This window comes from Callospermophilus lateralis, chromosome 18, assembly GCF_048772815.1.
Source record: "Callospermophilus lateralis isolate mCalLat2 chromosome 18, mCalLat2.hap1, whole genome shotgun sequence".
Taxonomy (NCBI): domain Eukaryota; kingdom Metazoa; phylum Chordata; class Mammalia; order Rodentia; family Sciuridae; genus Callospermophilus; species Callospermophilus lateralis.
The window spans coordinates 9,368,773-9,383,581 of NC_135322.1; the positions used below are offsets into that span (position 1 = coordinate 9,368,773).

General features: G+C 45.3%; 1 protein-coding gene across 6 annotated transcripts in view; it reads left to right on the forward strand.

Moving 5' to 3' along the window:
• Zc3h4 (zinc finger CCCH-type containing 4) overlaps nt 1-14,809 on the forward strand; it is a 41,332-nt gene that overhangs the window by 1,941 nt on the left and 24,582 nt on the right. Inside the window, exon 1 of one of the 6 annotated variants that reach the window (XM_077105783.1) lies at nt 730-892. The exons of 4 other annotated variants lie outside the window; for them this stretch is intronic. In XM_077105783.1, coding sequence (XP_076961898.1) covers nt 855-892 — 38 coding nt within the window. In that variant the 5' untranslated portion in view covers nt 730-854. Of the gene's footprint in view, nt 1-729; nt 893-1,079; nt 1,151-14,809 lie in introns of those variants that run through there. One more of the 6 variants, XM_077105784.1, reaches the window with a different exon arrangement.

The following is a 14,809-nucleotide window of genomic DNA, read 5'->3' on the forward strand; positions in this document are numbered from 1 at the left end:
AAGTGGGGGTTCGTGCAGTCTTGTCTCCATCCTAATGGGGGGTCATTTGGACGGGGCCTGTTTTGCACCTTGTATTATTATTATTTTTTTTTGGCGGGAGGTGTTTTTTAGCTACTCCCCAGAAGACAGATTAGGGGGTGCATCCAGCCTTTTGACAAAAGTCCCTCTTGGGAAAAGCAACTTCCCCATATTTCTCCTTGGGGGGGTGATCCTCGCTCTTCGTAGGTAGGTGACCTGGGGGAGGATTCTCAGTCTTATTTTGGGGGGTGAAGTTTGTTTTTTTGCCAGGGAGGGGAGAGGAAGTTGTTCCCCCAGTTTCTTCTCACCTCTCTTTCGGAGTAAAACGGGGCGCCATCTCTTCCGGGAGAGAAATATAGGTTTCTTAGTGCTTTGGCAGGGGGTGGAAGGGGATGCCCCCTGCCCTTCATTGAGTGCGAAATGGGACCCCCCACGCCCTTTTCTAGCGATGATAATGGGGCCAGCCCCGCGCCTTTCTGGGCGAGGTGGGGGCCCGTTTCCCCCGCTCGAGCTGGAGGCTTTGGGGTGCAGGGTTCGCTCTCACCCATTCCTGGTGGGGAAGGGGAGAAGTGGCTGGATAGTGGGTTTGAAAATGGAAGGTGGGTTTCAGCCGGCAGGAAAACGAGTCTTGGAGGGAGTGGGGGTGGGGAGGAAAAGAGAATGCGCTGGACAGATGGCTGCCCGGACGCAGCTCGGTCTCGGAGCCGCGCAGACCCTCTCTTAGACCGGTGTCTCAGCCAGGGCTTCCTTGCCAGGCTCCACGGCCCCTTCTCCCCACTCCCACCTCCCCTTTTTCCCTTTCTCCTTCACAGACCATACTTTGCCTTTTAAAAGAAATGCCACCCACATTCAGAGACACAAGTGCAGCAGTTTGGTGAGCTTTTACAAAAAAAATTTTTTTCTGTTTTGTTCTAATTAAATGTATCGTCCTGGGAATCGCAGCCCTTCGCAGCCCGACTCCAGTTCAAGGAAATAAACAGATTAGCAAAGGTCTGTTGGCTAAGCCCATGTTGGGCTTCCGGGGCCCCCTCTCCAGGGGCAGGTGCATTACTCAAAGGTGCTTACACGCTTTATTCGACCTCTAAGGAGTTCTCTTATGTCAGAAGTGTATGTCTTACAATGGGTTGGGATGGTAAGTAGCCTCTTTTATTGAGTAATTCAATTATCTCCCTCTTTTTGTCCCTTTCCTGCCTGCCTTCTCCTCACCTTTAGACCAAAGTGATGCTTGAGAGAATGAATTTATATGTTCAAATCAGGATTCTAACCCTGTTGAGCCCTTTTAGACTTGCACATCCTTTCAATGTTTAATTTTTAAAAATTGATGTACACAGTTTTCTCAAAAAAAAAAAAAAAGTATTACTGTAACATGACAAAAACCTATGTTAAGTTTTCAGACCCTTGGCATCTCTCTTTCCATATCAGCCCATTGTTTTGTCTCCAGCCTTCATCCTTGAGGAAAGTGGATACTTCAAGTCCATGTGTAGGAGACAAGCTTACTGAATTTGGTTTATGATATTTGAATTCAAGTTAAAGTCTTCCCCCCCTCAAAAAAAAAAAAAAAAAAAAGATTGTGGTTCAAGTAGATCCAATTTCCTTGTTTTACTCCAATGTCTCTTATGGTGATGGACATTTAAATTGAGCAAGTCATTTGTAAAGTACTGTTTAAGCACAAAATCTGTAAACTGTGTCAAGCCCCAGTCTCTGCCTGTCTCCACTGCTCTTTGTTCAGAAAGCACATGTCTGACCGTGAAAAGTTGATGCAAACGTGTTACACGCCCAGTCATGTTGGAGAGAACACCTCCAGCCCCCAGTTCCCCATCCTACACTTACAAGGAAAAAAACAACAAAAATGACTTGCAGGACCAAACACTGTACTTCTGATGTGTTTTACAAGCATAAGTTTTTCTGTTAAAAGACAAAACACGTTGAAGTTCCATCTTGGCCCACTTTTGGTCCCTGACATTTTGCTAGAGAAATCTTTCTAACACACAGCCTATCACCTAATCCCCTCCAAGAGACTCAGTTTCCTTTTTTCCATTCTTAGGAGAAGCAGTGTTCACTCATGTTTGGTTGAGAAAACACGTAAACTGCATTTTGCAGGCCACTTGTTTTGTTCTTCCTGGTAATATGTTGCCAACTTAACCCCCATGCAGTGGTGGTCTTAGGTGTATAAAGTCAGTTATGGGAGGAAGAAGACTCTAAAATGTACAGTGTCCTGAAAAAACGTCTGAAGCACGAATCGAACACACTATCCAGTGCACTGTGTCAGCCAAAAGGAAATTGCTCGACGTTTCCCATGCTTTGTAAAGTTCCTCCTGTAGGGGCTAAGAAAAGAAACTGGTATTAACTGAGGACCCAAGTTTTAGAATTACTAAATTATGGAAGAATGCTTACTTAGATTTACTTTTATAAGGAAATAAGAATTTCATTTGTAAGTGAAAGTTTTAGCACTCATTAGCTGAATTTGAAAAACATTTAGAAAAGCTCTCAGACATATCACAATGATTTATTGTTTTGTTTTTTTCCCCCCTCAAAGGAATCTCATTCATCCAGTCCAAGAAGCCCCAGTTATTAAGTCAAACTGCATTTTGGTAATCCTTGTTTTTGAAATGTCACAGTACTACCTTTTTTTTTTTTTTTTTTTTAACTCCCCCAAACTGATGTACCAGTATTAGTGAAAATGATGAAATTAATGGATGTTGCAAAAGAAAAAGAAGGGTGCCACTCAGAATCCCTGATTTAACAGCAATTCTTAAACATTTGTAACTTTGAATTCTTTTGTTTTCTCTGGGTGAGAGATTTAATTTGAAAGCAAATCAAAATCCCAGTGGAAACAAACTAATTTGTGATCATGAAAATATGGAGATTCTGTACCTCAAACCCCTTTTTTATTCCTTTCCAGTTTGCTTTTCCAAAGAAAAGGATTCCCCAGAAGGGCTTTCCAATTCCCAGTCTGTCCTCTCTTCCTGGAGGGTTTCGATTTGCTCTGAAGGTTTAAATTTTTGATTCTTGACAAGCCAGAATTTTCTTTACATAGAGCTAGTTATTTTAGAAAGCCACTATTGTGGTTTTGCCTTAGTCAGAAAGGCTGATCCCAAAGGAAAGTTGTTTTGCACCTGTGGCTTTCCTGGAGTGTGTCACATGTCAGAGGTGAACATTTGACTCTTGAGTCTGTTTATTTTCTTGCAGTTGAACATATAACAATTTCATGTTGGCCCTCTTTACAATTCTTCACTTGATAATGCCTCTACCTCTGCTCCTTAGGATCTAAGATCTCTTACCTACCCTGATGGGAAAGAATGGCTGTCTCAGGGTTGCTTGAAGTTGTTCACTTTTGTTATATTTTTTGGCTATTGAGTCCTTAGAAACATATCTCCATGTAGGCCAGATCCAGTTACAATAATACTTCTATGGCTAAAATTGCTTAATGATACTGTTTCCAAGTCTCTGGATAGCTTTAAGTCAAACCTTATTCAGACAACCTAATTTTGGTCCCTTTGGATGCTATCTTCTAGTGCCATAGCAACTGGTTCTGACCTGCTTTTGGGAGTTTGAGTGACAGCAAGAGAGAATTGAAATAGTCTGGTTGAGCAAGGCATTTAACCTGTAGCTTGGCAGCATAGCTGTTGATACAATAGGAGAAAAAGGGAAGGTTCCAGAGCTTTCTGGCAATTAGTATTTATTAAGCCAACCTAAGGACCTGTAGCAGCAGTCTGCTCATTGGTGGAGTGAATTCTGTCTGAATGAATGGTTTGAGGCCAGTTTCATAATTAAAACCTAATAGAATAGAAAAACTGCCAGTTTGAGTGGCACATAAAGTTCACTGGGATGAGTTAAGATAAAAATGAGATTGTTGGGTCTGGGGTTATAGCTCGGTGGCAGAACACTTGCCTCGCAGTGTGGGGCACTGGGTTCCATCCTCAGCACCACATAAAAATAAATAAAATAAAGATAATGTGCCGCCCCCCACCCCCACCCCAATGAGATTGTTCCAGGGGAATCAGACTTTGTGAATTTGGCTTTCCAAATTTCTTGGCCTAGTCTTTGCTATGGAGTCTTTTTGCTTTTGGTAGTAATGTAGATGAAGTCTTGATGACATTGTGCAGAGCTTATTTTGTTTTTAGTAGTGATGTGGGATGAGGTGGGCAGTTTTAAAATAGGTTACTGGTACATCACCATCTGGGGTGATTTTTTTTTTTTAATATCTTTAATTAATTAATTTTTTTATGTGGTGCTGAAGATCAAACCCAGGGCCTCGCACATGCTAGGCGAACACTCTACCACTGAGCCACAAAGCAGCCACATGGGGGTGATTCTTAATCAATTGGCAAAAATGAAGACCTGGCTTATTGGTGCTAGAATTTTTTTTTTTTTTTTTTTTTTAAGCAGAAACAGGATATTTATTAGGAGTGTGATTTATTTCTCTGGCCGAAAAGGCTCTAAATAGAGGGTCTGTCTTGTAATTTTTTGCCATGTTGCATCTGGGTGAATTGGTGACTCAGCGCCCTGTTTTCAAGCAAGTGGTGACATCTTTTTGAACATTGGAGGTGGTGACAGGATGTGAAGGAAGAATGTGGGCTTTGGAGTCAGATAAAACCATTCAGGCCTGGTCCCTCCCCGGCAGTGTGCCATGGGCCCTGAGCATAATGCTCACTTCTCAGGGTCATTGTGGTCAAATGGATACTGCTAGACACCCACACAATACCCACATTCAGTGACTCCCTCCTAGGGAGAAATTCTAAATAGAACTTTTACAGTCTGGTGTGTAAACAGAAGTAAGACTAACATCTGTGTTTCTGAAGAAAGTCAGTTTATCTTTCACCTTGCAGGGTTCCTGTCACTTATTTAATTGCAAGTTGCTGATTGGGGTTGAAAGAAAGTGGAAGCCATTTTAAGGCATTTCTTCTTAGGTGTGTCTTGAGCCAGTGCTCACCGTATCATTAGTGTTCATGTTTTGCGACTGGAATCTGAGTCAGTGTTGTACCCTGGTAGGCCTCCGAGATCTGGTAAGCCAGGGACCTAGAACCTGGCACCACTGGTAACTAGTCCTATCGCCTTAGGCCAAGCCTTTACCCTTACAGAGTCTCTGAGAGCAGGGTCTGTCCTAAATCCAGGATCCTGCAATCCCTGTGGAATTTGGCCAAATCAGCTAAGGTTTTGTTCTTTTAGCATCCAGCTTGTCCTGTGCTTTTCTTAAATGTTTTGGAGTGTGCCAAGGATCCCTTTCCTGAGAATTTCATGGAGAGCTGGGCTAAGATTGTTCCTCCCTTTGCCAGGCCTCCAGTTTCTTTCTTCTCTGTCATACTTTCTGCAGTTTCTGGCATTCATGAAGGGTACTGTAGCTCCTGCTGCTGCAGCTCCTGCAGCCTGCTAATCCCCAACTGCAAAGTAGGTGTCTTGAAAATTAATAAGGTTAGGCTCAGTGGCCAGCTCACAGCCAGATTCCTCAGGAGACCCCTTGGCTTAACAGTTAGCTAAGTACCTGGCTTCCTTGTTCCAGTCGTGCCAGATTGGATAGCGTTTCCTCCTCAACCATCAAGCTTGATGCAGCAGGGCCCCTTCCACATGGGGTTGACCCTCTGCTGGTGGAGAGTGATGGGCAGCTGGCAAATGGGCTTTGACTCCTACATTATTAAGCTCCTAAGTCAATTTCCTTTGTCTTCCCAAAGGGGCAACAGTAGCACTTCCACCTGTGCTTTGTTGATGGGAAGGTCAAAGGCTGTCCTCTAGAGTCCTGCTGACTGCTTCTTGTATTAGCTCATTTAACCTCAGCATTAATTGAAAAGTTAATGTCCCTTGTTCTGGGTTCACGGAGTTCGTATGCTAGAGGCACCACTGGAATCTGGCTGCCTGTACCCTGACTCCACCTCTGTACTCACTTTGCTGTCCTAGACCTGCAGGGTAAGTCATCATTGGGATATGAAGTCCATTTATTGATTCGTCTCTGTATTTGAAAAACAAAGCAACTGAAGAGGATGGAAAAAGCAGAATGTAGTTAGTAGTTTTCTGAAACTTGAGAGGAATGTAGAGGAGGAGACTTGAGTCAGGGTCAGAAAGTTTGAAGCCACTGCATTTAGGATACCGGTAGGTCTTACCCACAGCCGTTTTTGTAGGTGAAGTTTGTGGTCACACAACTATACTCATTTGTGTCTTCAGTGGCAGATGGCAGAGCTGAGTAGTTGGGACAAAGACCACCCTATAGCTTGCAACGCTAACCGTTTACTTGTCAGTCCTTGAAAGTTTTCAGGCCCCTGCCCTTGTGTGGTGGGCATGGTGGCTGGTGTTCTACACAGCAGCTGGCATCATTATTCTTTGGTGGGAGGGAATGGAAGGGATGAATACAGGTATTCCATTTAGAGTGGGCCCCAGAGGATGGGGGTGTGCTACACTCTCCTGTGCCCCAGTCTGCAGCAGCTCTATCATCCCTGTCTCCTGCTCATTCTGGTGAATGTAGAGGCACAAGCCCTGGCTTTGAACTCCTAAATGAAAGGGATTTTCATTCATTAGAAGTAACTGGAGACTTCTTGAGGCCCAGAGTGGATGGAGATCACTGCTAACACATCCCTGTTATGGCCTGACCCAAGGGAGCTGGGCCCAGACATTAGTGTCACTTGGCTAAATGACCATTGCAGGTGGCTTGGATTATTGCACTCCTCATTTTCCTAACAGACACCAGGGCTTAGGTTTCCTTGGGATTCCAGGCAGGCCCTGCTGCAGCACGGGACAGGAGCAGTCACAGTAACCGAAGCCAATATGCAACACAGGAGGGCTGTGTTCTTGGGAGCGCCACACACCATCATGCTCGGGCCAATTTGGAAGCCCTTGAAACACAGGGAGAATGAGTTTGTGACTAAAGACATAATGACTCCATCAGAGTTTTAAGTGGTTAGGTTGCTGAAGGAGGTTCCTGGGAAATTTTTTCCTTTGTGTTAAAGAAATTGACAAAAAGGGTGTGAATGGCCGCCACGGAGGCCTCATGCGCCTGGACTACTGTGAGTGCCAGCCCAGGCTAGGTACCCCCGCCCCGGCTGAGTCCTTGGAAACCCAGGTACTGAGATGTTGCCCACAAGGAACCCACAGGTGACTGGTAGTTAATAATTGTATTTTGCAGCTCTTAATGAGAAATTCTTTTTTTGTAATATTTAGTTTTTAGTTGTAGTTGGACCCAATACCTTTGTTTTATTTTATTTTTTTAATGTGGTGCTGAGGATCGAACCCAGAGCCTCGCATGTGCTAGGTGAGTGCTCTACTGCTCAGCTACCGCCCCAGCCCTCATGAGAAGTGGTGTCTAAATAAGAAATTTCATGATTCCTTGGCCAAGAACTCTTTTTAGAGGAAGATAGCAAAACTTTGTCTTGGTTGAATGTATGTCGAATGGAACCAGATGAATTCCCCTAAAAAGTTATAAACAAGGTCAAGCCTTCGTCCCCAAGTTAAATAATTTGACTTTACTCTCCAGAGTATAAAAAGTGTGCTGCTTGCATGTGATCCAGCGCCTGTGCCACTTTAAGCCATCTAAAACTGGGTTGGTGTGAAAGGTGGTTAGAAAACTTTCCTTTACTACTAAGAAGCAAATTCTGGAAGTTCATCTACCAGGAGGAACTTGGATCTGAGAGTCACACTGGTGAACAAGAGCATTTTCAGAGGTTGGGCCAGTGAAGAACGGCTAGTTGGGGAAGGAAATGGCAACTGTGTTTTGGCAGACAAGGCTGCTCTAGCAGGCTGGGTTTCTTGGTTGGACTGTTTGAGTTCTACATGGACTGTTCGCTTGCCAGGATTGTGTGCTTGGTTGACCTCAGTGTGGCTGCTGTACATTTGAGGGTGAGGTGTTCCATTTCCCATTATAGGACTTCGGAACCTCCCTCCCTTGGATTTGCATTGCTTTCTGTCTTGGGATGAGTGCTATTTGTTTTTTCGCTAAGATTGTTTAGATCTTCCTGTCCTCTTAGCTCCTGAACTATTCAAGTGTTCTCAGATTTTTGAATGCCACATTCCCTTCGTTCAATATTGGAGGGACTGTATTGGCCTCATGTATTTGTATTTCTAAACATTTAACAAAAGCTAGGGTTATACCCATTGCTTTATTTATGTGGGCTCATGGGATTCTCCCCAGACCCCATCCTGGAGGCTCCGTTGTTGCCTTGGGATGCAGAGTGATTAAGAAGGGCTGGGGTTCTGACTCAGTGGTAGAGCACTTGCCTAGCATTGTGAGGCACTGGGTTCCATTCTCAGCACCACATATAAAGAAGTAAAATAAAGGTCCATCAACAACTAATAAAAATATTAAAAGAGAAAAAAAAGAAAGAAACTTGCACCCCAAGCATGGTAGCATACTCCTGGTTGCTACTCCTATAATCCCAGCAACTGAGGAGGCTGAGATAGGAGGATTTCAGATTCCAGGCCAGCCTCAGCAATTTAGCAAGGCCCTAAGCAACTTAGTGAGACTCTGTTTTACAAGATTAGGAAGGAAAAAAAAAAAAAAAAAGGACTGGGGTTGTAGCTCAGTGGTAGAGCAACCCTGGGCTCAATCCCCAGTACCAGGGAGGGAAAAAAAGAAACTTGCTCCTTTGGGCACAGTAGTGCACACCTGTAATCCCAGTAGCTCAGGAGGCTAAGACAGGAGGATTGCAAGTTCAAATCTAGCCTCAGCAAAAAGTGAGGCGTAAACAACTCAGTGAGACCCTGTCTCTAATAAAATACAAAAAATGGACTGGGGATGTGGCTTAGTGGTTGAGTGCCCCTGAATTCAATCCTTGGTCCCCCTCCAGAAAAAAAAAAAACAAAAAACTTGTTCCATAATGTCTTAGTGCCTCATTCTGCCTTTCTTGGAATATGGATTTAGTCTGTTTTCTGTTCATATGTCTTATTTTCTGTTATAAATTTTAGAGTGAGTTTTGTCAGTTGGCCTTTTTAAAATAAATGATTCTTTTACAGATAATTTCTGTTTAGAGCTGGGCATTGTTACCGGTGATGGTGTTGCACGCCTGTAATCCCAGTGACTTGGGGGCCAACCTCAGCCAAAGCAAGGCACCAAGCAACTTAGTGAAACTCTGTCTCTAAATAAAATACAAAAAATAGGGCTAGGGAATAAGGCTCAGTTGTTTAGTGACCCTGAGTTCAATCCCTGGTACAGGATTGAAAAAAGACAGCACTGGGGTCAAATCCTTGTTCTAATCCTGCTGCTTCCTGCTGTGATCCTATGGGCAGATTTTTTTCCACCTGAGTCTTTTTTGCTGGTCCTTTAAATGGGATGAAGTACTGCCTCGTGGGTTTGCTGATTTTTGCAGTCGGAGGAATACAAGCATGGTGCTGTAGAATATTAGCATTGACTTCTACCTGCTGCTTTGGGACTTCACAGCTCCCCTCAGTTACTCAGGCAGGCTTGGGAGTTCAGGAAAGCTGGGCAGATGGGGTGTGGTCTTGGTGAGTGACATGGAGATCCCACACCCTACACTTTGGTTCTTTGCTGGGAAATTAACATTGTCTTTCCCTCACAGTCTTCTCACATTGCTGAGGTGGTCCCACTCTAAGCTTAAAAATATATTATTTTAGTTGTAGGTAGACACAATGCCTTTATTTAAAATAACTTATCTATTTTTATGTGGTCCTGAGGATTGAAACCCTGCCTCATAAATGCTAGGCAAGTGCTCTGCCACTGAACCACAACCCCAGCCCCTAAGCTTTATTTTTTTATTATGTATTTTCTGGTACCAGGGACTAAACACAGGGGTGCTATACCACTGAGCTGTATCCCCAACCCTTTCAGGGTCTCACTAAGTTGCTGAGGGTCTCACTGAATTGCTGAGGCTGGCTTCAAACTTGAGATTCTCTTACCTCAGCTCCTCAAGTCACTGGGATTACAGGTGTATGCCACTGTACCTGGCCTACTCTGAGCTTTAACTTTTTTGGTACCAGGGCTTGTACCCAGGGGTGCTTAACCACTGAGCACATCCCCAGCCCTTTTTAAATATTTTATTTAGAGACAGGGTGAGTTACTTAGGGTCTTATTAAATTGCTGAGGCTGGCTTTGAACTTGCAGTCCTCCTGCCTCAGCCTCCTGAGCCATTGGGATTACAGGCATGAGCCATTGGGATTACAGGCATGAGCCACTGCACCTAGCTTTGTTTTAACTTTTTATCATGAAAATTTTTACCACACAAGAAAAAGAAAAAATGGTATAATAAGCCACCATATACTCACCACCCAGTTTCAATAATTATCTGTATTTTGCCAATTTTGGCTTATTCCATTCTTTCTTTTTTTTTTTTTTTTTTTTAAAGAAAGAGAGAGAGAGAGAGTGAGAGATTGGGAGAGAGAGAGAGAATTTTAATATTTATTTTTTAGTATTTGGTGGACAAAACATCTTTGTCTGTATGTGGTGCTGAGGATCGAACCCGGGCCGCACGCATGCCAGGCGAGCGCGCTACCACTTGAGCCACATCCCCAGCCCTTATTCCATTATCTTGTCCCCCCATATCTGCCTGTTTTTTTTTTTTTCTTTTTTATATATCTGCCTGTTTTAAAGTAACATTTCACCCATAAATTCTTCAGTATAAATCTGTTTTTTTTTTTTTAAGAGATAGAATTTTTAATATTTATTTTTTAGTTTTCGGCAGACACAACATCTTTTGTATGTGGTGCTGCATGCCAGGCGAGCGCGCTACCGCTTGAGCCACATCCCCAGTCCTGTTTTTCTTTTCTTTGGTACTGGGGATTGAACCCCAGGGGTATTCTACCATCATCACCACCACTCCCGCCCCTTTAAATTGTAAGGCAAGTTGGCCAGGGCCTCCCTAAGTTGCCAAGACTGGTCTCAAATTTTCGGTCCTCCTGCCTCCGCCTTTGTGTGATCAGGATTACAGATGTGCTCCATTGCACCTGCCTAAGTTTTTTTTTTTTTTTTTTTTTTAATATAGGCCAGAAATCCAACTTCACTCCTAACAAAATTAATAATAAGCAGTTATATCTCAAATACTCAATCAGGTTCAAAATGCTTGAGGTGATTTGCATTGGATGCCTGTGTCAGGCTGCAGTCTTGCTCACGCTGAAGGGAGGGGTATGGAGGGGTGGCTGCCTTCTCTTTTTCCCAGGTGGCATTGTGCCTGCCACTCGGCTGGTGCCATATTATGGGCAGGTTTCCATGGAAATGTTGTGACATCACAGAGCAGGTTATGACTACACTTAAGAATTCTGAAGAGGGGAAGGGAAAGCGCCCATTTGCTCTTGGTTTCTGATTGATGAACTAGGTAGTAAGGACACTGAAAAACACGTGCAAGACCCAGAGGTTTATTTCAAGAATTTCTTGGTTCTGAAACGCCCTCAGTTTCCCCGCGGGGCTGCTCTACCACTTCCTAAATCAGGGAAGGTCGTGGGCGCAGCCCCTGAGCCAGTCTTCTCATGGAAAGGCCTGTGCCTTCGCTCTAGTGAGCGGGCGTCTGCAGGGTCAGGTTGCGATCCTCGGCTCCTGCACTTAGACTGGTCGTTAAACATTTGAAGAGGTGGAGCCTTCTTGTAATTTTTGTGATTTTTGTCCCTAGTTAATGGGTCATTCAGAGCCTACCCAGGCAATTTGTTGAGAATCTGGGCAGTTAATGGTCATAACCCTGACCTTCACATTAACCTAGCCGCCTCATGATCTTCAGGTAACAGCCACTGTTCCCATGAGCTTCCATCTTTCTGTGTTTGCCTCTTTTCTCCCTCGTAAACCAGGTAGAGCCGCAGGCCCCTGGCCCCTCCCAGCTTCTTCCAACCCTGTTGTCTAGAGAGTTGCCATGTTGCAAGCTTTCTTCTCACAGGGGCCTTTGTCCCTTCTTCCTGGGTCCCAGCTCTCCCGTGTCTTTTCTTCTTGGGTAGTCACTGGGTTGCCTTCCAGTACTACATAGATTAGAGCTAAGGAAGGGGAGATGTTGATTTTTTTCAGTTTGACCAGCAGGATTGGTTGTGAGAGAATGGTTGGGCACAGTTGGGCCAAGTGAGTGGGAGCTTGTTGGCTAGCAGGTAGCAGTGTCTCCTCAGGAAGGTGATGTGTGCTTCCTGGGCAGCATTCCAGCCATTGTAGGGTTGTCCACATGAGGCATGCTGATTGTAACTGGGTTGCTTTTTTTTTTTTTTTTTTTTTTTTTTTGATGCTGAGGATTGAACCCAGAAATGCTTAACCACTGGCCATATCTCCAGCCCCTTTTATTTTTTATTTTGAGACAGGGTCTCTCTAAGTTGCTTGGGGCCTTGCTAAGTTGCTGAGGCTGACTTTGAACTTGAGATCCTCAGCCTCCTGGGCCGCTGGGATTATAGGTGTACACCATCTCGCCTGGTTCTGACTGGTTCTTAAAACCAGTAAGTAAGTAATATTTAACTTGTTTGTCTGCCCCATGACCAGGGCTTTATCCATATTATCTCATTTAGCCTTCACAGCCCTTGAGGTAGGTACTGCTGTTATCCCATTCTTCAGACTAGAAAACCAAGGGTTGGGTCACATAGCAGGAGCACATGTTAGGGTAGAGGCCAAGCTGGTGGAGCTTCTTGGGTCTGTAGGAAGAAGCATGTTGTCCCTTCCACCAGCTTGCTGTGGAAATGAGATCTCATTTCCAAGTACTGTTTTTGCCAAGTCCGTGGTATGTGATGAACCCTGCATGCTTCCGGGCCCTGTGGAGTTGGCTCAGTTGGTATTGGCCAGGCCAGGCATCTAGATCTATTTTTTGACCCAAGAGGAGGAGCAGCCAGCTCTCAAAATGGAAACTTGGATGCCATGGAAGCTTTGTCCAGGAAGTTGGAGGCAGAGCTACCTCTTGGCCTCTTTTTATTTCTTCCTGGGGGCCAGTTCCAAGAGTTTCCCAGTGCAACTAATTTCTTGTCCCTGATGACTCTGGTAGTAGAGCCAGCTGTGGCCGTGTAGGGGCATTGCCAGTCTGGGCTGTGGGAATGAAGCGGTCTCTGTGCAGGCCGCCACTGCAGGCTTTCTCCCGCGTACTTGTCTCAAGAGGGTTTGGCAGGTCTAGATTGAAATGATTAGCGCAGTGGGGCTTCCCCCACTTTTCTTGGGGGATTATGTCACAGTCTATTAAGCGTGCTCCCTTGGTATTTAATCCCACTCTGACATGGATTTTGCTGGCAGCCTGTTAAGTGGCACTGCTTAAACCTGGTTGCTGTTTTGTGAAGGCTGCCTTTGTGCAGTGGTGTGGATGGCCCTTAGGATTTCCCCAGCTCTCCCAGTGGGCTTGATTTCTTTTCTTTCTTTTTTTTTTTTTTTTTTGTTTTGTTTCTGTTGAACGGAGTCTGAAGGAAATAACCAGACCTAATATTCATGCAGGGAGGGTGTCTCCTATGTCACTACCTGCAGAGGTTATCCTGGGACTCTGGGGGCCGAAGGCATGACAAGACTAGATGGCACTGGGAATGCCCAGCAACCCATCCAATGTCACCATCCCAATGCCCCTTTATAAATCAGCAGTGATTTTTTTTTTCTTTAATTCCTGTTTCTTTTTCAGCTTTTCTCAATTCTAGAAAAAAAAGTTCCAGGTTCTCCCTGCCTGCTTTGTGCAGAATGTGGTTGATTCGTGCCAAGCCTGGATGTGCCCATGACTGTTAGTTTAGGTGGGGCAAGGACTCTCTCCTTGGCTGAATGCTCCGTAGGCTGGAGCTGTGTGCTGTCCTCCCAGTCTTGATGAGGCCTTCGTAATGGACAGGCTTTCTTCTAGAATCATTCTGGATAGTGGTTAGGGCTTTCGAGTTCCACAGATGGTCTTTTATCACGTCCCTCACCCTCCTATTCCTGTGTGCTAGATGTCGAGCAGCTGGCCCCTGCGCCCTGGCATGTGGGCCTAGAGTGCAGGCCTCAGCGAACCCTAGGTAGGATCTTCCGCCTGTATCATGGAGACTGCTTTGTGGACGTCCCTCTCAGGCTGTCCCTTTCCACACTACATTGAGGAGGGCCGTCCTCTCTTCAACATTTTTGCATGGACTTGCAGCCTATGCAGTCTGTCCCCTATTTCTCCAAGGTGTGGCTCTGGCCCGCCCACAGTATTCCCATCAGGGACACGCCAGTCAGTTGCTCTGCTCCAGGCGCCATCTCGCAGTGATCGCAGAGCAGGAAGTTTGCTGTGTCACTGAGTTTCTCGCTTAGGACCCAACCAGTTTCCCCAGTCAAGTGGGGTGTGTGTGGTGCTGGGGATGGAACCCAGGGTCTTGCACATGCAGACACACGCTGTGCTCTGGCATGTGCTCATCCTCAGGTGGTGCTTTCAACGTGGGCGGGGCCACCCTGGCTAGTATTATGGGAAGGTGCCTCACTTGTCAGGAATGCTGTCCTCTGCCCCACCCTGATCCCACCTTTGATCAGCATCTTCCTGTAGGGGCAGCTGGGGACAACATGGTGGTTTAGGAGGGAACAACATGAGCTGCACATGGTCACTTCTCTTTGTTGTTTACTTTGAAATAGAAGAGCTTTGTGTCCTATAATCTGTTTCAGAAGTGACCCTTGACCTCTGCCTCTGGGTATGTGCAGGGCTGGGCCACTTGGCATTGAAACGAGACCTGTCCACTTTAAAATGGCATGAGATTAACACAGAAGCCCCTCTTGAGGGCCTCCTTGGTGTTTGGGAGCATCCCTGAGGTGGGCCAAGGGAGCAGTGCTGGTGAAAGGGCTGTGGAGAGTCCTCAGGAAGTGGCAGTTTGTTGCTTTTCCAGAGCTCACCTTAGAGCCTTTGGGGCTCCTGACTGGCTGTTCTTCCTAAGCTACAGCCTCCCTACCGAGGTCCATTCCCCTTGGGTTATTGCTTTGGATCCTTGGCCCATT